This window comes from Grampus griseus (genome assembly GCF_964374135.1).
Source record: "Grampus griseus genome assembly, chromosome: 12".
Taxonomy (NCBI): Eukaryota; Metazoa; Chordata; class Mammalia; order Artiodactyla; family Delphinidae; genus Grampus; species Grampus griseus.
Genome location: NC_139006.1, coordinates 73,034,037 through 73,059,472, shown reverse-complemented (window position 1 = coordinate 73,059,472; position 25,436 = coordinate 73,034,037). Strand labels below are relative to the sequence as shown.

The 25,436-nt window shown below is 46.4% G+C and overlaps 1 protein-coding gene and 2 long non-coding RNA genes across 7 annotated transcripts in view; 1 reads left to right on the top strand and 2 right to left on the bottom strand.

The window, feature by feature from the left end:
* Positions 1-8,581: 8,581 nt before the first annotated feature.
* Positions 8,582-15,115, bottom strand: LOC309831159. Its single transcript, XR_014297562.1, has 3 exons — positions 14,783-15,115; positions 9,418-13,108; positions 8,582-9,137 (listed from the first exon to the last, which is right to left on the bottom strand). It is a non-coding gene; the product is annotated as an uncharacterized lncRNA (long non-coding RNA).
* Positions 15,116-18,179: 3,064 nt separating this feature from the next.
* LOC309831160 lies at positions 18,180-22,312 on the bottom strand. The gene is made up of 3 exons (XR_014297563.1): positions 22,267-22,312; positions 20,530-20,738; positions 18,180-18,474 (listed from the first exon to the last, which is right to left on the bottom strand). It is a non-coding gene; the product is annotated as an uncharacterized lncRNA (long non-coding RNA).
* ALPK2 (alpha kinase 2) overlaps positions 20,765-25,436 on the top strand; it is an 88,201-nt gene continuing 83,529 nt past the window's right edge. For 3 of the 5 annotated variants that reach the window (XM_082668151.1, XM_082668154.1, XM_082668152.1), the window contains exon 1: positions 22,608-22,731. Coding sequence is in view for 1 of the 5 variants with exons in the window: in XM_082668150.1 (XP_082524276.1) it covers positions 20,931-22,307 (1,377 nt within the window). In the remaining 4 variants the exon portion in view is untranslated. Of the gene's footprint in view, positions 22,308-22,607; positions 22,732-25,436 lie in introns of those variants that run through there. The other 2 variants (XM_082668150.1, XM_082668153.1) reach the window with 2 other exon arrangements.

The following is a 25,436-nucleotide window of genomic DNA, read 5'->3' as shown; positions in this document are numbered from 1 at the left end:
CCAGGGTCAGGTGGGCAGGTTACATGGGAGAGGCCAACACAGGAAAGAGAAACTTAGCAAGGGAGCTAGTGCTGTGGAAGGGGCAGGGGGTCCTCATTCTCTGCTCTGAAGGCCAGCAGGGCAGTGGTTTATCGTAAAAATGAAAGGTTAAATGTGACAGAATGCACTCTTTCCAAGTTCCTGGCCTGCCCTTTTGAAAACTAGACCCCTACTGGGAAAAAGTATTCAGTCCTAAGGCAAGGTGAATGGTAGGGCAAGATAACAAAAGATGTGACTGCATTCTTTTCTGCTTAGTAGTAAATATGTGGGATACTAATAATCTTTAAAAGTTCGGGCTTTCTACACTAGTAGTTCTGAGCTGTAGCTGCCCATGAGCAGGGCAATAAAACCCACTAACGCTTGTCCTTCACCCTTGACAAAGTCAGTCCCCAGCCCAGGTGATTGCAATGTGTTGTCCAAGATGCAAAATACTTTGCACCCGAAAACATTCATCTGCAAAGTAGTTTGACTTCTACCCGTTTATTAAGTGCTGGTTAAGAAAATGGGTGGGATATTGTGCAAATGCCTTTCAAAGACTGAAAGTGAGCTGTTAGTTACAATATTAGTCTTGAATTTTCTTGCCATTATCAATGCACCATAAATCACCTGATTAGCTCATAGTTTCCCAAAGAAAAGTACTTTGCTTCACCTACCTGGGTTTAGTCCTTCAGTCATTAAATCTGAGTCCTTAGATATTTGAAAGCTCCTGTTTCTGTGTTTCCCAGCTTTTTCTGGTTTAATAAACCTGATCTGCAGTTCTGCTTTGAGGCCAAGAGCCCTGCTTCCGTATTTATCCACATTCTTCATCTTGCCTCTTTCCTCAACCAGGTAGCACCTCTTCCCCCGTCCTTCCTGCGTGCTCCTCCTCATACCACCCTAATCTCGTACTTTGGGCAAATGAGACTGCTTGGAGAGATTGATCAGTGCTGTTGTGACCTTTCCATTACCACAGGTCAAGTGTGCTTGGCAGACAAAAGACATGGAAAGCCAAGAAAGCATTCCAAGAGAGAGAAACATCAATGATAACAGTATGGTTTGCACTGTAGCGTGAAATTTTTTTTTTTTTTTTCCCTGAAGACATAGGGGTCGGGAGAGGGGAAGAAAATGCAAATATTGATAGATGTTTTCTACCTCATAGTGAAAGCAAGTCACGAGGACGTGTATACAAATGGGGAACTGTGGTCTCTTATGAACACAATTTAAAGACAGGCAGCAAAGCAACGGATACAAATCTGTCCAGGAACCCACACCTAGAGAGAGACACTCCTCTCCGCAGCAAGGAGGGCTCTTTGGATGGTCACGGTCACGTCCACCAGGGCTGAGAGTGAGCCCAGGTTACAAGTGAGGCAGAAAGGAGGGAGGTGAGGGGGGTGACCAGGGCAGGAGCTCCGACAGGGTTAGAGGGATGGAGAAGCAGCCCCTTTTTTTTTTTTTTTTTTTTGCGGTACGCGGGCCTCTCACTGTTGTGGCCCCTCCCGTTGCGGAGCACAGGCTCCGGATGCGCAGGCTCAGCGGCCATGGCTTACGGGCCCAGCCGCTCCACGGCATGTGGGATCTTCCCGGACCGGGGCACGAACCCGTGTCCCCTGCATCGGCAGGCGGACTCTCAACCACTGCGCCACCAGGGAAGCCCTGGAGACATTTTTGATTGTCACAGCTGGGAAGGGGTGCTACTGGCATCCGGGGGGTAGAGGCCAAGGAGGCTGCTGAATGTTTGACATTGCCCAGGGCAACATCCCACAGCAAAGAACCAGCCATTCTATAATGCCAGTAGTGCTGAGGTTGAGAAAGGGTATAATAAACCACCACAAAACAAAACAGAGGGCCCTGCACCAGCAGCAGCTGATTATTTCTCACGAATCTGTGGGCTGGCAGTGGTTCTTCCCCTGGAGTTGCCTGGCCCACTCATGCTCACTCATGGACTTGAGTCAGTCTGGGGATTGGCCGGGCTGGAAGGTCCAAGATGGTCTCACCAACAGGTCTGGTAGTTGATGCTGGCTGTTGGCTGGGCCACCTCAGTTCTCCTCCACGTAGACTGTTACCCTCCAGTTGGCTGGAACTGGCTTCCTATGTGTCGGTCTCAGGGGAGCAATCCAGGAGAAAGCTGCAAGCCCTCTTGAGCTCCTTCACAACACCATCCCCACCACGTCCCCTGGGCCAGAGCAAGTCACAGGGCCAGACCAGATTCAAGAGGCAGGAAGAGAGAGGCCACCTCTTAAAGAGTGGAGCAGGAATGTCACATTGCAGCAGGGTGTACATAACTGGGTGAGAGGAATTAGTGGGCGCATTTTGTAATCTACTGTACCCTTAAGAGTTTAAAATAAGCTTTGCTGCTTGTGAGCTGTGTGGCATTGAGCAAGCCAGTTAACTTCTCTGAGCTTCAGTTTCTTCATCCGTAAAATGAGTGTTTGTGATGATGTATTGAGATGATTCACGCAAAATGATCAGCGAAGTGTGCAGATCAGTGCAACAAGTATTCGTTGTTACTAATTATCACTTCCTGAAAGTCTTGTGTTCCCAGAATTACTCTGAAAGAATTACTCTGTCCTAGCATATAATACCAGGTGTGTTTAGAGCCAGAATAATTTTATATGAATAGTTTTGAAAATGTTAGAATCAATGGAGAATTTTGAAAGACAAGAAGGAAATGGATATTTAATAGGAGAGCTGTAACCCAGACACAGGGTTGAAGATGTTTTTGTCATACGTGTTTATACTCCAAACCCTGTTTGGATGGTTTTTAGAAGGTGGAATCTGTGATTTTCGTGACGTCTCGGGCTTTTCAGTTATTCCTCACATCTGGATGGACAGACAGACGCCAGGAATCTGATACTATGTATAAAATAGATAACGAATGAGAACCTACTGTATAGCACAGGGAACCCTCCTCAGTGCTCTGTGGTGACATAAATGGGAAGGAAATCTAAAAAGGAGGGGATATATATAGACGTAGAGCTGATTCACTTTGCTGTACAGCAGAAACTAACACAACATTGTAAAGCAACTATACTCTAATAAAAATTAACTTAAAAAAAAAAGAAAGGTAGCTTAGTTTGGCAGTGTTTTTCCTCTCTGCTATTTGCCCCTTGGAGGATAAAATATAATTAACACGTTTGATCAAGGACCCACTGGGTAGAAATAAAGATGACTGAATCTTGCTATGTCTTGGCTAAGAGGGAAAAGGCATTTCATCCAAGGTCAGAAAGCATTTTGTGAACTTCGTGTTCCCGTGAGCTTAAGTAGGTGTCACAAGTCTTAAGGAGGAGTGGTAGAGCTTTCTGGCACCAGGAAGGCCTCTGTGTTCCCAGCACGGAGCTGGGACGGGCTCCTGCGGCATTCTTCCTGAATGAATTCAGCAGATACGCTTTGTGGCCATTCCTCAGACCACTGCCTGGAACATTTCTGGAGTGAGTCCCAAGGGTGTGACAAGAAACACCCATTTGGTCCCCAGGATGATAGGTCCGTGCTGATAATTGCTGCTCATCGCCACATTCCGGTTTTAACTTTGGTAGGTAAGTGTCTCAGTGGAGTGGATGGTGATGGGAACCACGCCATGGGACACTCAGCTTTTCCTGTGTGCTCGCTCATCCTTTCCTGGGGACCAGACTTGGGCAGTTGCTCCCACCATGGTGCTGACTCTCAGGGCAGATCTATGCTAGTCTGGGGGCAGGTGACAGGTCAGTCCCTGAGCCCCTCCCCAGATGGTGGGACAGCCAGAGAAAGATGCACTAGTCACTGGAAATTGGACACACGCTGAATGGCTCGGGAAAGGCCATTGCATCGACACCTTCTGAGAACTTAGAGAGGACCAATAACATGAGGGAAGTTCTTGGGCCAACTGGGGTTCAGTCTCACTTTGTAATCACAGAATCATGGGCTGACATTTCTGAGGACTGAGAAGATGGTGAGAGAGGGAAAGCGGGGGTTGGGGTGGGGAGAGAGGACAAGCTCTCTGGTGTCTCTTCTCATAAAGGCACTAATCCTGTCACGAAAGCCCCACCTAATCACCTCCCAAAGGCCCCGTTTCCAAATACCATCATATTGGGAGTTAGGGCTTCAACATATAAATTTTAGGGGGACATAGTTCAGTCTACAGGATTGCCCCAGATATGGAAGGTGTCCCAACCACATGCAGGGACAGGCTTGGACCAGGCCAGTGGGGGTATATGGGGGACCACTGGTTAAGGATCAGAGATTTGGGCTTCCCTGGTGGCACAGTGGTTAAGAGTCCGTTTGCCAATGCAGGGGACAAGGGTTCGAGCCCTGGTCCGGGAAGATCCACATGCCACAGAGCAGCTAAGCCCGTGCACCACAACTACTGAGCCTGCACTCTGGAGCCCGTGAGCCACAACTACTGAGCCCACGTGCCACAACTACTGAAGCCCACGTGCCTAGAGACTGTGCTCCACAACAAGAGAAGCCACCGCAATGAGAAGCCCGTGCACCGCAACGAAGAGTAGCCCCCGCATGCCGCAACTGAAGAAAGACTGCGCAGCTACGAAGACCCAGCGCAGCCAAAACTAAATAAATTAAATAAATAAATTTATTTAAGAAAAAAAAGAATCAGAGATTTGCAGCACTCTGCGAGGCCATGTGTAGATACTTACAAGGGCTGGCTCCAGAGTCATAGCGCCCAGGTTCAAGTGTCAGCCTCTTAATTGGGCATGTAGCTTAGCTTCTATCTGCCTCAGTTTCTATATCTGTAAAGTGGGAATAATAACAGTATCTACCTTGCAAGGCTGGGGGAAGATGACCTGAGATAATACACGTAAGGTTTTTAGAACAGTGCCTGTTACTTAGCAAATGCCAGGTAAATGTTCACTCTTTTTACCCTGAGGTCTTTTGTGATTCGTTTGACACAGTTAGTCACTCTCAGTCATAAGAGTTTGAAAGTGCAGTCAGGCTGCCTGCCCGTTTCAGAGAAGATGAGGTCAAGCAGATCTTGGAATTCTTGAGTGAGAATCTTAGTGCAGATTCCAGAGCTGGTATAGTGTGACCGCTGCTTATATAGGTGTTAACAAGCCAGGCTCCGTCCAAAGACATGGACTCTACCCAGGTAGGCAGGACAGATGCAAGACTGTATGTGAAGCTTGGCGCAATGATTCAGTCCAGATCTTGAAGTATTAACTCAGTTCTGAGCCATTACTGAGCTCCAGTGTTACTCAGGCCCACAGGGCCTTTTCCCTTGCTCTTCCCTCTACCTGGAATGTTCTCTCCCCAGATAACCCCATGGCCAATTCTCTTACTGCCTTCAGGTTTCTGCTCAAAATCACCTGCTCACTGAGACCTTCTCTGACCAGCCATCTGGTCAGAAAAAATAGCACTCACGGGCTTCCCGGGTGGCGCAGTGGTTAAGAATCTGCCTGCCAATGCAGGGGACACGGGTTTGAGCCCTGGTCCGGGAAGATCCTACATGCCGCGGAGCAACTGAGCCCGAGCGCCGCAACTATTAAGCCTGCGCTCTAGAGCCCATGAGCCACAACTACTGAGCCCGTGCACCACAAGTACTGAAGCCCGCGTACCACAAGTACTGAAGCCCGCGTGCCTAGAGCCCGTGCCGCGCAACAAGAGAAGCCACCTTAATGAGAAGCCTGTGCACTGCAACAAAGAGTAGCCCCCGCTCGCCGCAACTAGAGAAAGCCCGCATGCAGCGACGAAGTCCCAACACAGCCAAAAATAAATTAAAAAAAACAAAAACGAAACAAAATAGCACTCCCTGCCTGCCCCCAGCGTATCCTGCCTTCCTTATCTTGCTTTCCTTTTCATGTAGCATGTGACGTAATGTATGTGTGTGTACACACACACATTTAACAGCTTTGCGTAGGTATGTTGGATATACAGTGAACTCTGTGCATTTAAAGTGTTCAGTTCGGTGAGCTTTGACACGTGCACACACACATGGAACCATCACCGCCACCAAGAGAGTGGACACATCTATCCCCTCAAAAGATCTCTCGATGCCCCTTTGCAACCCCACTTTCCTGCCCTCTCTGTCTACCCATCCTCACACAACAACTGATCTGCTTTTGGTCACTGGAGACTAGTTTGTCTTTTCTAGAGTTTGTATATATATGAGATCGTGGAGCATGTACTCTTTTGTAGCTGGCTTCTTTCACTTCCACATAATTATTTCGAGAATAACCTGTGTCATTTGGTGTGTCAGTGGTTCATTTCTTTTATGGCTGAGCAGTGTTTCTCAGTTTCATGGTTTGGATCTAGCAGAGTTGTTATTCCGTTGATGGACACTTGGGTTATTTCCTGGCATGGTATATATTTATTTGTATTTCTCTTTGTCGTGAATTTCCCCCAACTGGAAGGTAAGTTCCATGGGAGCAGAAACTTGTCTGATCTGTTCCCTGCTGGACCTCCAGTGGCCAGCGCCCTCTCAACAGGAATTCGATAAAGAGTTGTGGGTTGAATTAGGCAATGCATATAGTGCTTTTGTTATATTCTTTACTGAGTCCTGATCTGAGGGGAGAGGAAAGAGCTGCTGGGGTTCAGGACACGCTACCCCCAAATATGGTACCTTGGCATATGGAAGATCTTAAGTTGAGGGAATTTTTTTAAATGGAAGAAGCATGAGGATCACTCTGACCTTCTCCCCTCGCCTTTCTTTCCTGAAACAGGTCCTAAAACTCCCCTGTGAAAGGTGTGTCCCCTGTACCAGGAGGAGGGAAGGCCTTGAGATGGGGAAACTGGAGCCAAGAACTCTGTACCAACAAACCTTGTTAAACTCCCCCTTCTCTTCCTGTTGCCTCTTCACCATTTACCTCCCACAGCCCAAACCCTTCGTCTTGTCAGTTCTTCACAAATTTATTGTTTCTGCGTCTAAAAGGTCTAAAAGCTTCCTACTCTGGTCACTTCTTTGGGTCTTCATTCTCTTGTGAAGGCTCCACGTACGTGTACAAATTCAATGGACTTTGTATGCGTTGCTCCTGTTCATCTGTGCTTGTCAGTTTAATTTCTCCTCCCCCATAGAGCCATTCTCCGGACAGCCATCTGAACCCCGGGGGAAGGATCTGAATTATGGTGGCTTCTTGGTGGTCAGCCTGCTGGCACTGTAGCGGCTGTGCTGCTGAAGGGGCTGGGAAGGTGGGGAATAATGTTAAAAGGCCTCCTGCAGGAGCTGTAGGCCAAGGCCACCATGTCAGTGGCTCCTTGTCACCCATTAAGCTGCAGGGAGCCTGAGTTTCTGGTCACTCTGTGGCTGCCCCCTTTCTGGCCATGTCATTCCCCACTCCCTGGGCCGCTGCCCCAGCGGGCTGGGAATGCTTCCTCCTTGCCAACCCTGCCTAGCCTTCCCCCAGCATGGGCCTGCTCCCCCCGGCCCTGTGCCAGCGCCCTGCTGTCCTGTCTGCTGCCAGCACCGGGCCTGCTCACCCAGTGGGCCCCAGGAGATGGGAGCGAGGCTGAGGTGCAATGAGGTGGCCCGGTGAAGATGTCTAAGAGGTTCACAGCTAGCACCAAGGCTCCTACGACAGAGCAGCAGGCAAAGAGAAGCAATTAAATTGTGATGGGTTTCTTCCCTGACCACAGTCTCCAAGGCTGCTTTTGAGAGAGAAGTTCTTGGGTCTGGTTTTGCACGTTCCCCCCTTCCTGGGTCGAGCAATTAGATTTTTAAGAAAGCAAAACCAACCTGAACAGCCACTGAGTTCCATGGTGGGGGGCAGCTGATGGGCGTTTGCTGGGGACCCCTAACCACCAGTCAAGTGGCAGACGCTATTTTTCTGAGAATTTAATAAAGGGACTTTCACTCTTCATAGATAACGGCAGAGCCATGGAGCTGGAAGCGACTACAAGACCTTGTCGCTCAGAGTTGATTTCCCCTGGAGGCTTGTTAGAATGCCAGAGTTCCAGCCCTCACCCCGACTGGCAAATCAGATTCGGCATTTTAACGAGATCCCAGGCGATCTGTGTGCACAGTAACGCACGAGAGGCCCTGCTCTATGGATTACCCCGCTTCTGGCTATACATTACTCCTGGGGAACTCTTAAAAAATACTGAGGGGCTTCCCTGGTGGCGCAGTGGTTGAGAGTCCGCCTGCCGATGCAGGGGACGCGGGTTCGTGCCCCGGTCCGGGAGGATCCCACATGCCGCGGAGCGGCTGGGCCCGTGAGCCATGGCCGCTGAGCCTGCGCGTCCGGAGCCTGTGCTCTGCAACGGGAGAGGCCACAACAGAGAGGCCCGCGTACCGCAAAAAAAAAAAAAAAAAAAAAAAATACTGATACTGATACTCAGGTGCTACTCCCAAGAAATGCTGATTTAATTGGTTAAATGCAATTGATCTAGTCCAATTCCTTTACTTTATATATCACCCAAGACCCGAGTGATCAGGGGACCCATCCAAGTTTCTAACAACTGGTTAGGAGCAAAGCTAGGATTACCCAAGAATCATGTCCCCACAGGGCCCCGGGCTCTCGTCCTGTCACTCACGCATCTCATTCTACCAGGGCCATCCTCCAAAACAAAATCTGCTAACACACGTGCTGGAGTATAACTCAAAAAGGAGTGATCGTGTGTACTTCCTTGAAAAACAAGAATTCACGGAGGGCCTACAATATACCAGGTACCGTTCAAGACCCTGGGGGTTTTTTGTTTGTTTTTATTTTAATTTTCCAAAAGCATTGTTTTTGTTTATACAAAGTCCTACCCACTTCGGAGGCGGGAGGAGTGAGAGGGGTTCTTTTTCAATCCAGCGGCCTCCATATTGTTGTTCTGTCCTGACCAAACACACAGGCAAGCGGCATCATTTGGTAAACTGACTGCAATGTTTAGTCTCTCTCTGCTAGTGTACCAAGGTGATATCAATCTCTGCTTCTGTAAGAATCCTGAATTTAGGATTTTGGCTGTCACTGCTCCAACTTCTATTTCTGAAGGTTTGAAATCAACTGATGGAACAGTAGACAGGCATGTAATCACAGTTTCCCCTGTCTGTTCAAATCTCCGATCAAATTTCATCTCCACTTTTTTTTTTTCAAGGAAGCTGGTTGAGGGAATTCCCTGGCGGTCCAGTGGTTAGGACTCTGCGCTTCCACTTCAGGGGGCACGGGTTTGATCCCTGGTCGGGGAGCTAAGATCCCACATGCCACACGGCGAGGCTAAAAAAAAGAAAAAGAAAAAAGAAAGGAAGCTGGTTGACTCTTGCTGCAGTGGCTTTAAACCCACAGTAGTAGCAGCACAGTGAAGTCCCCAATCTCATGGAGTAGGGATGAGAGGGGGAGTCACACATGAGACAGACCAGTAACACCAGTAAAGTGGTGACAAAGAGTAAAGGAAAGCCAGGGAGGGAAGGCGTGTCAGGGGAGGAAAGTGCTCTCCAGTGAGCTGCTGGGAGCAGAGATGCGATGGGCAGGAGTGGCAGGGGGGCGTGATTATTACCTGGGCAAGAGTGTTCTCATCAGAGGGAATAGCAAGGGCAGAAGGAAGCCTGGAGGTGGGACTGTGCAAGGTCCCTGTGGCTGGAGAGGGTTGAGGGAGGGGACAGTCGTAGGAGAAGAATCCCAGAGACAAGACTGTTGGGTCTTGGAGGCCATGATCTATGCACGTTGAATCTTATTTTTGAATGAGATGCAGACACACAGGAAGGTTTCTAAACAGAGAAATGATATCTTCTGGCTTCGTCGTAAAAGGATGCTGCTGGGCTGCTGTGGGGTGAATGTTCTGTCTATAGCGTAGACAGGGCACAGTGGGGGGAGACCTGCAGGCGGCGACTCGGTAATTCAGACAAAAGGTGCAGGGGCTTGGTCCACGGTGGTCCTGGAGAAGGTGGCAGGAAGCCAGCAGGCTCTGGATGCATCTGACAGCACCAGATATGCTGCTGCTGGACCGGATGCTGGAGGGGAGGAGAGGACTGACTCCAAGGTGTGCGGCCCGAACAATCGGCAGAATGGAGTTGCAGATTTTTTTGAGATGAGAAGCGGGTTTGGATGGGAAAATCGAGGTTTGTTTTGGAGCATGCTGGGTATTTAAATAAACTAACAGTATCATTCCTTTGGAATTCTAAGCTAACTTGCTTTTACGAAAGAGCTCTTGGTCCTCCGAGCCTATGTCCAGTGATACGTTGTTCTCTGTCCTTCTCTCAAGAGGCCATGTCTTTCACAGGTGGATTTGCAATTTAATCTAGGAGTCTTTGTATTGTCACAATGTCCCTTGAGATTTCTGGGACCCTAGCTGGCTTGGTGGCCTGTTGGTGAGGTGCGTGGGGATGGTTTGCGGCCACGCTTGAGTTTTCTTTTGATAAGAGAGGTCAGTCGTCTGTTAACTAAGTCTGTTGGCAGTAAGGCCATGAAATGTTTTCCTTTCTGAAGTCAGTTAGCTCATTTCTGTTCAGAGTGTCTGGTTGGTCTGCATTTGGTCCCAGAGGCTCAAAAAGCTGTCAGGGCTTCCCTGGTGGCGCAGTGGTTGAGAGTCCGCCTGCTGATGCAGGAGATGCAGGTTGGTGCCCCGATCCGGGAAGATCCCACATGCCGCAGAGCAGCTGTGCCCGTGAGCCATGGCTGCTGAGCCTGTGCGTCCGAAGCCTGTGCTCCGCGATGGGAGAGGCCGCAACAGTGAGAGGCCCGCGTACCGCAAAAAAAAAAAAAAAAAGAAAAGCTGTCAGAAGCTCAGCACTTTTGTGCCAAATGGAAGCCAAGAAACCACTCCCCGGACAAGGCCAGGCTGAGATCCCTCCTCTGCCATCCACTTACTAGCTCCCCTACGTCCTTCGCTAGGGACCCGGAGCTAATGTTCATTTAGCTCAGCGCTATCTGAGCCCTGACTGCTCATCACAGTCACTTGGGAGGCTTAAAAAACACCAACGGCAAAGCCCTTCACCCTGAGATGCTGCTTAATTGATTTTTTTTCGGGGGGGGGGGGCCTGGCACTGGTATATTTTTCCCTCTTTTATTTATTTTTTATTTTTTTTGTGGTACGTGGGCGTCTCACTATTGTGGCCTCTCCTGTTGCGGAGCACAGGCTCCAGACGCGCAGGCCCAGCGGCCATGGCTCACGGGCCCAGCCGCTCCGCGGCATGTGGGATCCTCCCGGACCGGGGCACGAACCCGTGTCCCCTGCATCGGCAGGCGGACTCTCAACCACTGCGCCACCAGGGAAGTCCCCCTCTTTTAAATAGATTATTTTTTCGAGCAGTGTTAGGTTCACCGCAAAATGGAGCCGAAAGCACAGTTTCCATATCTACCCGCTGTCCCCAACGCAGACTCTCCCGCTGTCTGCGTCCCCCATGGGACTGGGATGTTTGTTACAACTGATGAGCCTCCACCGACACGTCGTTACCAGCCAGAGTCCAGGGTTTACATCAGGGCTCACTCTCGGCATCGTACAACCTATGGGTTTGGGACAATGTGTAGTGACATCTATCCACCAATATAGTATCATACAGAATTGTTTCACCACCCTAAAAATCTTCTGGCACTGGTATTTTTTTATAAGCACTCCAAGGGATTCTAGGGTTCAGCCAGAGCTGGGAACTACCGATCTAGAGCTTCGTGTGTGCCAGGTCCTGCTTTAAGCACTTTACAGGAGTGAACTCGCATAATCCTCGTGTCACCCCCTGGCGTAGGCCTATTTATTGTCCTGAGCCACTCAGTAGCTTGTCCAGTATCACATGGTGGACGGGCAGCATGTGAACCCAGGCAGGCTTGCCGCTAAGTCTGTCCCTTACCCGTTATACACTGTACTGACTTCGTACCCCGCTTCCCCGATCTGCTCGGAACTGCACCTGAGTGAAGAGGAAAAGTAGAATTTCCCTGGCGCTTCTCTCCTGAGCAGAATTCTGTGCTTCCAACCCACAGCGCCTATCCTTCAGGGCCCTCTCCCCACACAGCTCATTTCTTCTCTGTCCCTTACACACGACCTGCTTGTTCCAGCTCTGATACATCTGCCGGGAATGCCCTCGCCTCGTCCCCATCTAGCCAAAGTCTGATCCTCCCCTCTGGGCTCAGGTTACCCGCTCCTGGCTCCGTTCCCTGAGATCCAGGCCACCCTGACCTCTCCCCTCCAATCCACCAGAAGCGCTCACTGCCTCAGCTGTGCCTTTTGGAATATGATGACACTGGAGTTTGCAAATCACATGCTGCTCCCTGCTTAATACCTGAAAATCTTATCTCTCAGCAAAATTGGTAGCTCCCCCAGGGAAGGAAACAAGTCTTTTTCCACCCATTTTTTTCTCTCCCTTTTCAAGTCCCATGCAGTGTGCCGGGCATATGTGGTCGTAGGTCCAACAGGACACATGGGAGGATGGGGTGTTCCTGCTTAGCAGAGGCCTCAGGAGAGTGGGAGCACACCTTCCTCACCCTGGTACCCTGTGCAATGTGGTGAGCATCTCACAGAATGACTTCCACTCTTCCCTAAATGACTGCGCTGATCTGCTTCCCAGTGAATTGGAGCCTGAGGTCCAAACCCTTCAGTCTGGGATGGAAAATCGTTCACCCTCTGGGCCCTGCCCACCTCCTGGTGGGCGACTCTTCGTCCTCACTGGCCTGGGTCCACCCCACTTTCTGCCTGTGGTTTGGCGTAAATATTAATTGCATCCCTCCTCACTCTCTAAAGCGTCCTGCTTCAAGAGTAAATCATGCAGTTGCCCTAACTTTCAGCTCAGCACCCCGCCGGCTTCCAAATGAAGCATGGTTTGTTGTTTTCCGTGAGGGCCCAGAGCTTTCCCACCCCCTCTCACCTTTGGCCGTTCCTTCTGCCCGGAGTGATCAGCCCCCTTCCCAGCCTCAGGCGTGTACCAGCTTTCCTTCCAGAATCCTACTGTGTATTTCCTAGACCTGCTTCAGCTTTCAAGTTCCCAGGACACCATTTTCATATGCCAGCCCCCTACCCCCAAATTTCTATAATTGGTCTGATTTTTAATGGTTAGCACGTACTGTCCTGTACTGGAGCTGCTTATATAGACACCTCGTTTCCCTTATTGGATGGGGAGCTCCTGAGGCGGGCGTAGGAATTTAACAACTTTATCTTCCATACAGCAGCTAACTCAGTGCCTTACACGTGGGAGATATTTCTTCTTTTTTTTAGTTGTGTAACTTAAGAGAGTCGCGTCTTCTTTGGACCTCAGTTCCAAAATCTGTAAAATAAATCATCTCTGTATCAGTCAGGGTCTAACCAGAAAGACAGCAACCAAGCATTAAATGCAGGGTTACACAGGTGATGGAGCCAAACAGGCAGATATATTCCCATATCCTTCACGCTATTTCTGGTTGCTAGTCTGTTCCAGCTATTTGTCTGTTCTTATGGTCATAATCTGTGTGTGTGTGTGTGTGTGTGTGTGTGTGCGTGCTAGTAGTGGTGTAGTATAGTGAAGACAGAGATCTTATAATACTGTTCATTTTTTTTTTTTTTTTTTTTTTTGCGGTACGTGGGCCTGTCACTGCTGTGGCCTCTCCCGTTGCAGAGCACAGGCTCCGGACGTGCAGGCTCAGCAGCCATGGCTCACGGGCCCAGCCGCTCCGCAGCATGTGGGATCCTCCCGGACCGGGGCACGAACCTGTGTCCCCTGCATCGCCAGGCGGACTCTGAACCACTGCGCCACCAGGGAAGCCCTTGTTCATTTTTATTAGGGGAATTTGCAGCTAAAATCCCTAGCTGCAAATTTGTTTTGCATTTGTTTTCCTTTTGATCAATTTCTTGAACCTAATATGGTTTTTGACAGTTTTGTCCAGTTTCATAGTTGCTATTGGAAAAGGGGATTTACTAACTTCTTTCTCTGCCATATCTGGAAGTCCCCATATTCATTGATTTTTGAGTGTTGATCCAGCCTTGTTTTTCTCAGATAACCTCACTTGTTTAGAATGTATACATTTTTCTAAATATTGTGGATTTGGCTGGCTAATATTTTTAAGGACTTTTGCTGATATTGGGCAGTGAGGTCCCCCAGAGATTAGCATCAGCAGGAAGCCGCCATCCCCTATCTGCAGAGACAAAGGGAGGCGGCAGGGCTACCAGTTCCAGATGGGCCTGTCCTGTAGGACCTGGAGCTACAGGAGGGTAGAAATGCCTGCTAGAAATGCCACCTGAAGCTGGCTTCTCATGTCTTCCCACCCTCCCATCTCCTGCCTTCTTTTGGTCAAATGCAGCAGAAAGCTGGTGGTCCTGGGAGCTGGGGAGATGCAGCCTCCAGGGGCCAACTCTGTGATACAGAGCAAAAGAGGGGACGCGGTGGGCAGAGTGGGTGGGAGGTAGGCAGTCCCTGGAGCAGCACGGCCCAAAGGACCCCTTCAGCTCTCCAGGTGTGCGGCTCAGTACATCTGTCGGATAAATAACTAAATAAATTGGTACATGTACCAGGAATCTCCTCATCAGGTTTGAAATACGTCCAGCTGCTTATGGAAAATTTCAAGAAATTCTGTGTGTTTCTAGTGTTGGAATTCTTCCATCTGTATAATAAATATAGCTTTGGGGCATATAAGGGGCTTGCTTATTCCTTTAGTTATTCTGAATAAGTCAATTTATAAAATGGATAGCAGCAGTTAGGCAAGTCATAAAATACAGACACTTAGTGTCAGAAAATATTATGACCCTCACCAGGTGCTGTGACTGCATAGAGGACGAGGATGTCATCATGTAAGTATTTATTGAGCCCAGCCTCTCCCCTTCATGCTGCACGACCAGGCATGGCTCAGGGAGGGGGTGGGGAGACACTGCAGACTGCTTGTTCCCAGATCTTGTTTTCTTCCACTGGAAGGTGGAATATAATAAAATAGAATAATATCTGAAATTCAGAGAGGATTCCAAATCTTACCTCTAGCCAGTAGTTTCAGCTTCCACTCCTATGAACTCTGTCTTCAGGGCTCCTGGCCAGATTGCACAGTTTGAGCATCAGCAATTTTAACATTGTTGGGAGAGTTTTTTGGGGAGCAGGCAAATGACCTCCAGGAGACAAGAGGGGAAAGGAACAGCGACAGGAGCTGGGCTAATCTGCTTTTCAGTCCAGATGGGGAGTAGTAACTTATTTTATTTGTGCCAGTGGAATCATGAATAAATAAATGTATGAAATAATGCATTTGAAAACACAACACCCTTAGGGGATGATGCCAGTGATGGTGATGATGATGGTGACTGAAGTGTAGGGATTTAAAAGTGTATCCGGCAAGATGGGAATAAAGACACAGACCTACTAGAGAATGGACTTGAGGACATGGGGAGGGGGAAGGGTGAGGTGGGACGAAGTGAGAGAGTGGCATGGACATATATACACTACCAAATGTAAAACAGATAGCTAGTGGGAAGCAGCCACATAGCACAGGGAGATCAGCTCGGTGTTTTGTGACCACCTAGAGGGGTGGGATAGGGAGGGTGGGAGGGAGACTCAAGAGGGAGGGGATATGGGGATATATGTGTATGTATAACTTATTCACTTTGTTATAAAGCAGAAACTAACACACCATTGTAAAGCAATTATACTCCAATAAAGATGTTTAAAAAAAATAAAATAAAATAAAAGTGTATCCGTTTGGATAGGTCTTTTGCACTGGTAGCTAAAGAAAAAAATGATTGCATGTCTTTAATTGCACTTGTTACATTCTGTTCCCCAACCCCTGTCTTCATGTTCTTATTTTATAGTGTTATTAGTCCTATGGATACTTGCCCTGGGCTCTTAGTTCTCACTCACATTTATAACACTTGCTCACAAGGCACAAAACCATCCTAAGTCAGTGCGATCCCAAGGAACTTCTAGAATTAGCGCCCCTCCCCGCCTCCTGCCACCCCACCTCCACCCCAGCATGGATGGAAACCAGCCTCCTCCTTCCCAGGTCAACGTTTGGGTTAGCCCATTGTTTGCCACGATTGTTATCCACTGCTGCAGGCAGCCATGATGTTAAATTATCGCCTCTGAATTTTTTGGACAAATGCCCTCAGGGAAAATATTGTTCATGCTGGGTGAGCTCTGAATCAGGTCACAGAAAGACAGTCTCATGAGTGAGGTCTTCCAGGAAAGCACCAGACAGGTCAAATCGTGATGATTCCCTGGGAATTGGGCTTTGGAGTTGCTCCAACCCCGTTCTGCTTCCTTCAGTGGCTGCCAGGCTGCTAATTTTCACTGTGATTGTGGGCTCTTGGTTCCCGAGACTACCATGGAACTAGGGATGGGGGGAGAGGACTAGGGCAAGTTAAACTGCAAAAAACTCACTGTTCTTACTGAGATTCAGCCATTTTTTGTTGAATAAATGCTACCTACATGGCCTTTGGCTGACGTTTAGAGCTCTGAAAAAGTTGATTCAGACAAATTTCGCCCGTGTTCTTGTTGCTTTTATAAAGGAGGAAACTTCCAGGCGTCCTTATTTCACAGTTTTTGCTGATGCCCTCCATCTTCCACCTCTACCATGCCATTTAGCACAGAATTGACTTACGTCATTATGATAAGTGAATATTTATATTATTTTCTTAATTTAGAAATTTGGAAAACTTGTATCCTTCGTTATAAGCTTGATAGTTTCCCAATAGTTCAAAATTGTTCTTATACAATCAGTAGTAATATTAAGGAATGGGAATCTTAAACATATTGTATATTGAACCATATTAATATTTGGAGATCTTATGAACCAAGTTTTTCCAAATGACTAATACATGATGTTACAAAATCATACATGGGTTAGAGATGTATGTAAAATACAATTTAGACCAATGGACTCTATGTAACAAGTATGAAAAATTCACTGGTATGGTTTCAGATTCCACATTGCAACTAATCTTTGTGTAGTATCAAAGAGGTTATCTGCAATCATATGAAAAGACCATTAAAATACTGCTTCCTTTTCCAACTACATATCTGTGTGAGGACAGAGTTTCCTCATACACTTCAACCCAAACAATGTGGTGTATCACATTGAAAACAGAAGCAGATACAAAACTCCAGCTGTTTTCTATTAAGCCACATGAAAAAATGTAAAGCAATACCACTCTTCCAATTTTACTTTGTTTTGGAAAAATATGGGTATTTTTCATAAAAATATGTTATTTATGCAAACATGTAATGAGTTAATTTTTGTTATTTTTGAAGGGATAAACAAATGTTTTTGATTTTTCTCAGTTTTAATTTTAATATGGTCAGCATTGATGGATATAACCTCCATAAACAAACGTTCTTTGAGCGTTCAATTATTTTTGAGGGTTTGAAGGGGTCCTGCTGCCAAAATGTTTGAGAACCTCTGGTTTAGGCTAATTCCAGACGGTTCAAGCTCAGAAGAAGCTCCATCTACTTAAGGTCACATGCATCCCTTTTTCTCTGATATGGAAATGTTTAACTTAGAAAGAACCTAGAGTATTCAGGCAAGATTTTCACAGCAAAGTGGAAGAAGGCTGCTGTCTCCTTCAGGCAAAAGGAAAGGTATGCAAGGAGAGAATGCAATTAATTGTTCAGGGAAATTCTTCCAGGATGGTTTTGCATTCCTGTCGAATCACTGTGGGGCACACTCTGCCAGCATCTTGCAAAGATTCTAAACGCTGATGCTACGTTCACACCATTTCAGCAGGTACCACTGAAGTCCCTTTTTTGAACTCCCTTTGTCCTCCTGGACCGCACCATACAGCTTGGCGCAGAACTGACCCACAAAATCCTCTGAGAAATTTGCAGTATCTCCCCCCGGTAGATTTTGAGTCGTTTTAGGGCTGGACATGATGTCTCCCCCATCTCCCTGACCCTTCTTCAGCTCTTACCATCATATTGGTTCATACTCTTGTTGTCAGTTGACCCATCAAGATGAAAACTTAGAATAGAAAGATTTTAATTGCAAATATGATCTCTCTCTACACGCTATCATTTCCCTTCTCTGAATGTCCGTTTTCTAACAGGATTCACAGAGCCAAGCAACAGAGTCAGAGGCTCTGGTTTCCTATCCGAGCTCCACCACTTACCTACTTTGTCACTTTGGGGAAATGGCTCCTTGGAGCCTCAGTTTTGCAGACAGGGAGCAGCTAGCACACTGTATAATAGAGGAGGTATTCAGCAAAGGCTGGGTTCCTTGCCCGATTTTCTCCACCTCCTTGTTAGGATGTTTAGAGATAATTACTAGGGCATGCCAACCGCAAACCGTAACTCTCTCAAAGGCACTTATTAGCCAGTGAGAAGTAAATTATACTTAATCCAGTTCCTTTTCCTCTTTAATGTACTCAGGATGACTTGTAAATCTTATATCCGCTAAAACACACGTTCCATAAAGTCCCACATTACTAAATCATAACATTTCCCGATCTGTTAATCTAGCCATTCAGAAGTTAAGTATATTTAATTCATTTATCTTCTCCATATTTTTCTCAACTTTGTTTTGTTTTCCCTCCTTGATTCTAGAGAATCATCTCTATTTCCTCCTTTATTGCTTTCTTACCTGGTCCTTTGTGCCTCTTGGTCTTGTTTTCCTCTCTTCCTTTTCCTTCTTCCTACGCAAGTTATAGTACCTTCAGGATAACTGGTTTGTCCAGCAGAGGGATCATGGCCTGGATAAATCAGGAAGTCACAATTACTTGGGATTTTCTAGTAGCCCATGGTGCTGTTTCACACCCCTTGTAAGCTCTCGACTGAGGCCAGATCTCCAAGAGCTAATCAAAAAGAGGCAGAAAGGGAATGACGTGGGCAATGTGAAACTCATGCAAAAGTCATTTTCTCTTCATGCCTCCCTCAGCTTTAATTGAAGAGACCTAAGCCTAATTAATGGTGATGAGGATGAGGGTGTCTCCAAGGGTGGATCAAGGACAGTTTGTAGCAGAATGCATCTGGGAACTTGAAAAGTAAATTCTTAGGCCCTTTACTCAGATTCTGATTCAAGAATTTTGAATGGAGTTCCCTGATAATTCTTCTGCATACTTCTTGAGAACCAGCGATAACCTGATCTTAGCACTGCCTCATCCTTTCTTTTTTTTTTTAATTAAGTTATATTTGACCTACAACACTGTGTAAGTTGAAGGTGTACAATATATTGATTTGATACGTTTATATTGCAATATGACTGCCATAGTAGCGTTAGCTAATACCTCTCTCACATCACTATAAGTAATTATCACTATATATATATAGTGATATATATAGTGATATATATCACTATATATATCACTATTATCACTATAAGTAATTATCATTTTAGCACTTTTACGTTCTTACAGAGTACATGTGGCATAAAATTTCTGCTTTACCAAGTCCCTTCACATTGATTTTTTTTTTTCATTTGAACCTCAGAATAACTTTGTGAAATAGACAGGAGCAGGTACTGTTTCCCCTGGAAATTTGCCCTAAATTTTAGTCTCCCCAGGCTGTTGGTCAGGGCAAATCCAGAGATTAGCTTTGGGTCAGGCTTGGCCAACCTCGGCCACCCCTGAATGTCTTCTACTTGGGAACCAAGTTACCAAAAGAAACAAGGTATTAATAAAATTGGAATCAGTCTATGATTTCTGAAAATGAGGCCTATGTGAGCAGGCACCCAACGACTGAGGGCTTACAAGCACATGAGCTCAGGAGACAGTGAGGTCCCTCCAGTAAGGAAGAGAGAGGATAAGGAAGACGGTGTCCCGTAGCTGTAAGCGTCTAACACTGACCCTCCTGGGTTAGATATTTGTGCATCTTTTACGTGCACCAGTCAGTAAAGGTCTGAGCATCATCTCTAAGTCTGAGCCAGACCCTCAGCTCCTGCCTTCTGAAAGTGGTTGCCTCTGAGCTGGGTAAAACATAGCGTGAGATCAGCAGTGTTACAATTACAATGAGGTCCAGTGAGATAAATAAGAATGCAAATATAAAGCAAGTATAACAAGTTTTTATTGGGACTGCAGAGCCTGGATAAGGGTCTTAATGGTAAAGGTCAGCAAAGCAGGTCGGGCTCCAGGCTCCATGTGGCTCCAGTCAAGAAAGGGAGGAGCCACCGAGCACCATCCCTCGTGGAGCAGGGAGGGAGAGCAGGCTTGGTGGGATCCAGGATTCGGTTTCTTCCCTGCTGGGCCAAAGCCAAACACCTGGCGGGTCTTGGTCAGGATGGCATGTGGACATTGGTTTCCAACCAGAGGGGTTCATGGCTGTGATTTAGGCTTTAGAATCATGTTAAATTAAAGAGGAAATGGCACTATGCTTCATACACATCCTAGTATGGTATCATCTATACAGCCTCCTGGCAAGAACCATGCCTTCTTAGCATGGTCTTAAAAAGAGTTACTGCTTATACTATTCCACTACAGGAGTTAGAGTACTTTAGTTATTTGTGTATAATACCTTACTCCAGAAAGTAATGCTTTTTCAAACTCCCATAACATAGAATGACTTAAAATAAAAGGAGAGAAGACGAAACTAGAATATAAAACGTTTCTCCATTCATCTGAGTAATTCATAGCATTTTCAGTTTGGGGTAAGATCGTGAAGAGTCTTAAGGGAAACTGCTGAGCATCTCAGCCAGTTGCCTCTGACCACAAACCCCTTCCTAGGGGAACCACAGATCTCCTTGAGTGTGCAGGAAAACCATGGTCATTTTCTGTGTGTGCCATGAGGCAAGAAATGTAGGCATGCAAACTTACCTGTATCTTCTCTTCATCCTAGCGGTACCCAAAACGACGCTGCTATTTATCAAATCTCTGCTAAAAACTGTTTGGGGTTGATCTGCGGCTCTGCAGTGAAGATCCATTGAAGTGGAGCTTCAATCCACGGAAGCGGAGTGTCCGTCAGAGAATCAACAGCTCTCTCTTAACCCGAAAGATGACAGGAACACAGTTTGCAAACGTGAGACCTGTGAGCAGGAAAGCACACATCAAACTGATGAGAAAGAGCATCCTATAAGGAAGAAGAAAGTATCGCCTCGGGTCCTCCCGCATCAGCTGACTCCGCCTCCTCCAAATTCAATGGTGCGTGTTCACTCCAGCTATTGGCTGATAATGCCCTTGGTACATCCAGTTCTGAAAATCCCTTGGATGTTAAAGACATGAGGCAAACTGAAGAGGCTCGTGATCCCGACAACACAGAGGACGTTGCAGAGGGGTTGCTTTGTTCTAATTCAAGTAATATTCCCGATAAACAAGATGTGTGTGGCCACAGGACAGTGCATTCCGAACTATCAAGGTTAATGGATGGTGCCTTAGACACCAATGGCCCGAATGAAGAAGTCTTCAACTCTAGTCATCAAAATCCCACAGTACAGAAATCCATCAGCTTTAGCCTGCCGCTGATGGAGGTAGCCTCATCCACTTCCCCAGGTGACAGGGCCACGGGCAACAAGACTGTCAGCCGCCCGGCTTCCAGCACAGACTTTGACAGTGATTATGAACTCTGCTCAGAGATAACCCTAACCTACGCCGAGGAGCTTTCAGACAATGACCTGGAATATCTGGAATGTTCCGACGTCATGACAGATCACTCTAATGCAATTTGGCAAAGGGACCTGCAGGGGACTGAGCGTGTTTTTTTATTAGAAAGCGATGACGAAGAGATGGAATTCAGTGAGTGTTGCCTGGGTGGATGTGAGCATTTCCTCAGTGAAATGGGTTGTGAGCCTCTGGTGTCGGATGACACCGGGCCTATGGATGCCACCGCTGGCCTCTGTGGTCATCACTCACCATCCCAAGAAGTGGAGGTACGGAGCAGCCTAGCCTCCATGCACAGTGCCTCATCCCCGCAGACAGGGATGAGCCTGCCTGTGGGACCTCACCAGGATGGAACGTCTGTGGTCACAGACCAGGGGAGATATAAACCACCCACTGCCCCTGAAGCTACTGAAGATGGCTATCCGGGAATTCAAGGGGAAACCAGAGACGGCCACCAGGCAGGGAAGGAATTTGCCAGTGACAATCTGCTAAACGTGGATAAAGCAGTAACAGAGAGAGAGAGGAAGCACTTATCTGGTGAGTTAGGAAAATCAGGGATGAACCAGTGTTTGGAGACTGTGGCTGAGAAGAGAGTAGGGGGGAAAGACTTATTGAGCCGGAGGGGCTCAGAGAAACCTGCCAGGGCGAGGCGACCGGGGATTAAGGGAAAAGCCAAGAAGCTGAACCCCAACCTGGAAGAAGGGGCAACAGAAGCCCCCCTGAATCGCCTGTATCCCAGAGGACCTGTGAAGCACCCACTAACCCCAAGTGACAAAAGAGAGAGTTCCCATGCCAAAGCAGAAGCGACTGGTTTGAATTCCCAGCTCCATGCAGGAGGCTGTGCTACTCCAACCCAAGCAGAGCAAGAAGCAAACATCCTGCAGACTCCACCAGGCTCACTCTCCAAAGAAGGGAGCTTGGACTTGCAGGGAGAAGGAGTGTGGGTTAAAAACGTACTTGAAACAAGCAGGATTCCAGACTGGAGTGATCATCTTCAGGTAAGACTCCTCTTTTAAAAAATTATAAGCTAAAATGTATTTGTGCGTGCGCACGTGTGTGTATGTCCCTTCCCTTCACATTCACAATTGCTGTTCCACAATGTACATCAAAATGGTTCTTCCAGTACCATCAGGGTACTTGTGAATGACAGGGGCTGCTGCTGGGAAGGAAATCTGGTTTTGAAAAAAGGGCCAGATAAACCCTAAGCCATCCTAATTATAGCAAAAGACAGATAGAAGTAAGAGGCACTAATAGGATTCTGGACAGCTGGAAAAAGAAATTTGATATTTTGTCTACTGCGTGTGTTTTACCAGGCAATGTCACTATTTAGAAAGTTTTTAAGCAAATGTTTTGGGTGTAGCTTGTAAAAAGAAAAAACCAAAACATTCTTTTTAGTGATGTTTCGGGGCAGTTTGAAAACTGGTAAGTGCTGGCTTTTATCAGAATTCGTAGTATGAATGAAAGATTTCTGTGTGTCTAAATGATTTGCAGAATTCACTTGATGCTGGAGAAAGTAGATAAAGTAGATTTTGCTGTGCTCAAAAATCAAAGTAGGTTTTTGAATGAATGTCTGTTTTATTTTATTTTTCTTAGACCACAAAGTATTAAAGAGGCTAAGAAAACACAACAGGAAGCCAAAAAAAAAAAAAAAGTTTTACTCTATTACTGATGTGGGGGTGTATTTGAAAAAGATGCAATTGAATTAATGGGAATAATTAATGTACAAATATGTTATGCTTGATATATGAACTTATTATATTTATAATTTTAAAGTGTTCCAAATGGGCTTTGAACTGATGCTATGCTATGACCAAGATTTGGTTTTTGGAAATAAATACCTAAGAAAAGTTATTTATCAATTATTTTTACTCAGCCTCTGTTCTCCCTTCTCCCAACTTTGTGGTTGGGACCTAGTGTTGTTTTTATAGAAGCCTAGATATACTCCAAAGAAAATTAAGTATTCCCAAATGCATTCAAAGTTATTGAACTCCCTTTGTGAAAAAGTAAAAATTTAATATATTGATTTCTAAAGACCCAGTGATAAAATAGCCTAAAAGTCTCCAGATCCAGGGTAGTTTTTTCCTGAGCAAATTGTTCTGTTCCACGGGCCAAATTAGCCGTATGAAGGTCACATTTATACTTTACTTCTTTTCAGGAGTGCCAGCTTTATCCTTTTTGGTTGTTTAACACACCAATGACCACAGATTCATGCCCAAGAGGAGTTTATGGAGGCGGTTTGGCCAAAAAGTAATACAAAATTAAGTTATAATGTAAATTTTTCCATGTCAATAAATATAGCATTTCCCTTTCTACTCATAAAATGCTCTTCCTGACTCAGCTAAGTGCCTTTTCACAGTCGTTTATCCATGTTGAGCGTTTCACTGGGCAAATTGCTTCAATTATTAAAGGTTGAGTGTGGAGCAAGGGGAAGTGGGGAGCAAAGTGGCCCAAAAAAAGTAAGTGAAGGAGAGGGGGCTATTGACAATGTTAGTTTTAGACCCATCACTGTGGGAGGCAATGCCTAGCTCCCTCAGCTGCCAAAAGTTGAGAGGCGCTCAAGGAAGGAGCCCCCTTTGTCACCCTGAATTCTGAGATGGAGAGCCCTGGGGACCAGGAAGCTCACTTGTTTCCTGGCAACGCAGTGAAATAGAAGGGGCGGTCCCTGGGACACTCTTGTCTCTGCCAAACTACTAATGGGACTCTTGCTCACACAGTCACACATTCATGGATGCACACCTACCTTGCCAGCTATCAGCTCAAGGTCCCATCTGTGGTTTCACACATGACCAAGGCAATTATCTCAGGACACTGAACATGAATTTTTAGAAAGCTTGCATTCTGCAGATAGAGGGGCCATTTCTCACTCTGCTGTTCTCAGTAGCAGAGTCGACCTCTCACTCAAGGGACAATTTGAGTAGAAGCTATATATTAAATAGTTCCGTGTAGCCCCAAGTTAGAAATAGGATCTCTGTACCTGTGGCATTTATTGACCCTTAACTAAAGCAGGAACGTTCTGCCACAGGTATAGTGGCATAGTGAGTGCAGATTTCTTTTACCCATGCAAAAAGTTACTCTCTAACTGTAGGAGATGTCTGTATTTCTTACACATGTACGCAGCATAGCCACATTTACAGGAAATGGCTAAATATCATTGCACATGTGACACCAAAGCATTAGGGGGTCATTGGGAACTAAATCAAATTTTTTATAATATTGCTAAAGAAAAAAAAAGCCAGCCCAAGATTGGTGAATCTTTCCATAACTAAGTCAAAAGACATTTAAAATATTTATTCTCAGACATCTGAGGCTCGTGGGAACTTAAAATTGGTTAAAAATCCTTGGTTGAAGGTAACATTAATAAATTTGCCCTCTCCTGACTCTTGCCTGATTCACTTCCTTGAAGATGACTAGCAGTAGAAACAGCGACCAGCATCTTATCTTTTAGTATTTTCTCTTCATCTGTGTATTGCTTTTAGCATGCTGAGAAAAATTCCATATCTCTAATTCTACGTTACAAGAACGAGGCAAACGTGTAGACTAAACTGAATCCAGGAGTCCTTACTTGCTGTCTTCCTTTCCCACTCTAACAAGGCAAAGCCATCTTGTTCTGATTTGTCTCGAGATAGTACTTACCCAGGCTAAGACTGAAAAGCCCCCCGTTGCTCTACATTTATGGAAGATTCCTAAATTAATCCCAGTTTGGGAGTGGAAAACAGAAAGGGTACCCCAGGCTAACTTGAATCATCTTCCAGGGTCACACTGCCAATCGTTCACCTTGGTTCTGATCTTGCTTTCTTGATCCAACTCAGAGGCAGGGCCGGCCAGTCTGCCCCTCTTAAGTTCCCCTGTAGCCACACTGGGGTAAGATCATCCTCACTCTTAAATCAGAAGTACTGTGTCTGTCCTTCTGCAGAGCTGCCAGCTTCACCCCAGAGAGATTTGCATTGCTCTCTGGGATCATGGGAACTCAAGTGTACGGTATGGAAATGTATTCTTAGGTTCTGATAGTTAAGAATCTTCCTGACCAGGAATCAGCAGAAAGGGTGAGCTCCATGATGGTAGTGAGTTCGGTCACTGTTTTGTTCACTGCAATGTCCCAAGTCCTTGGAATAGTACTGGTCACGTAA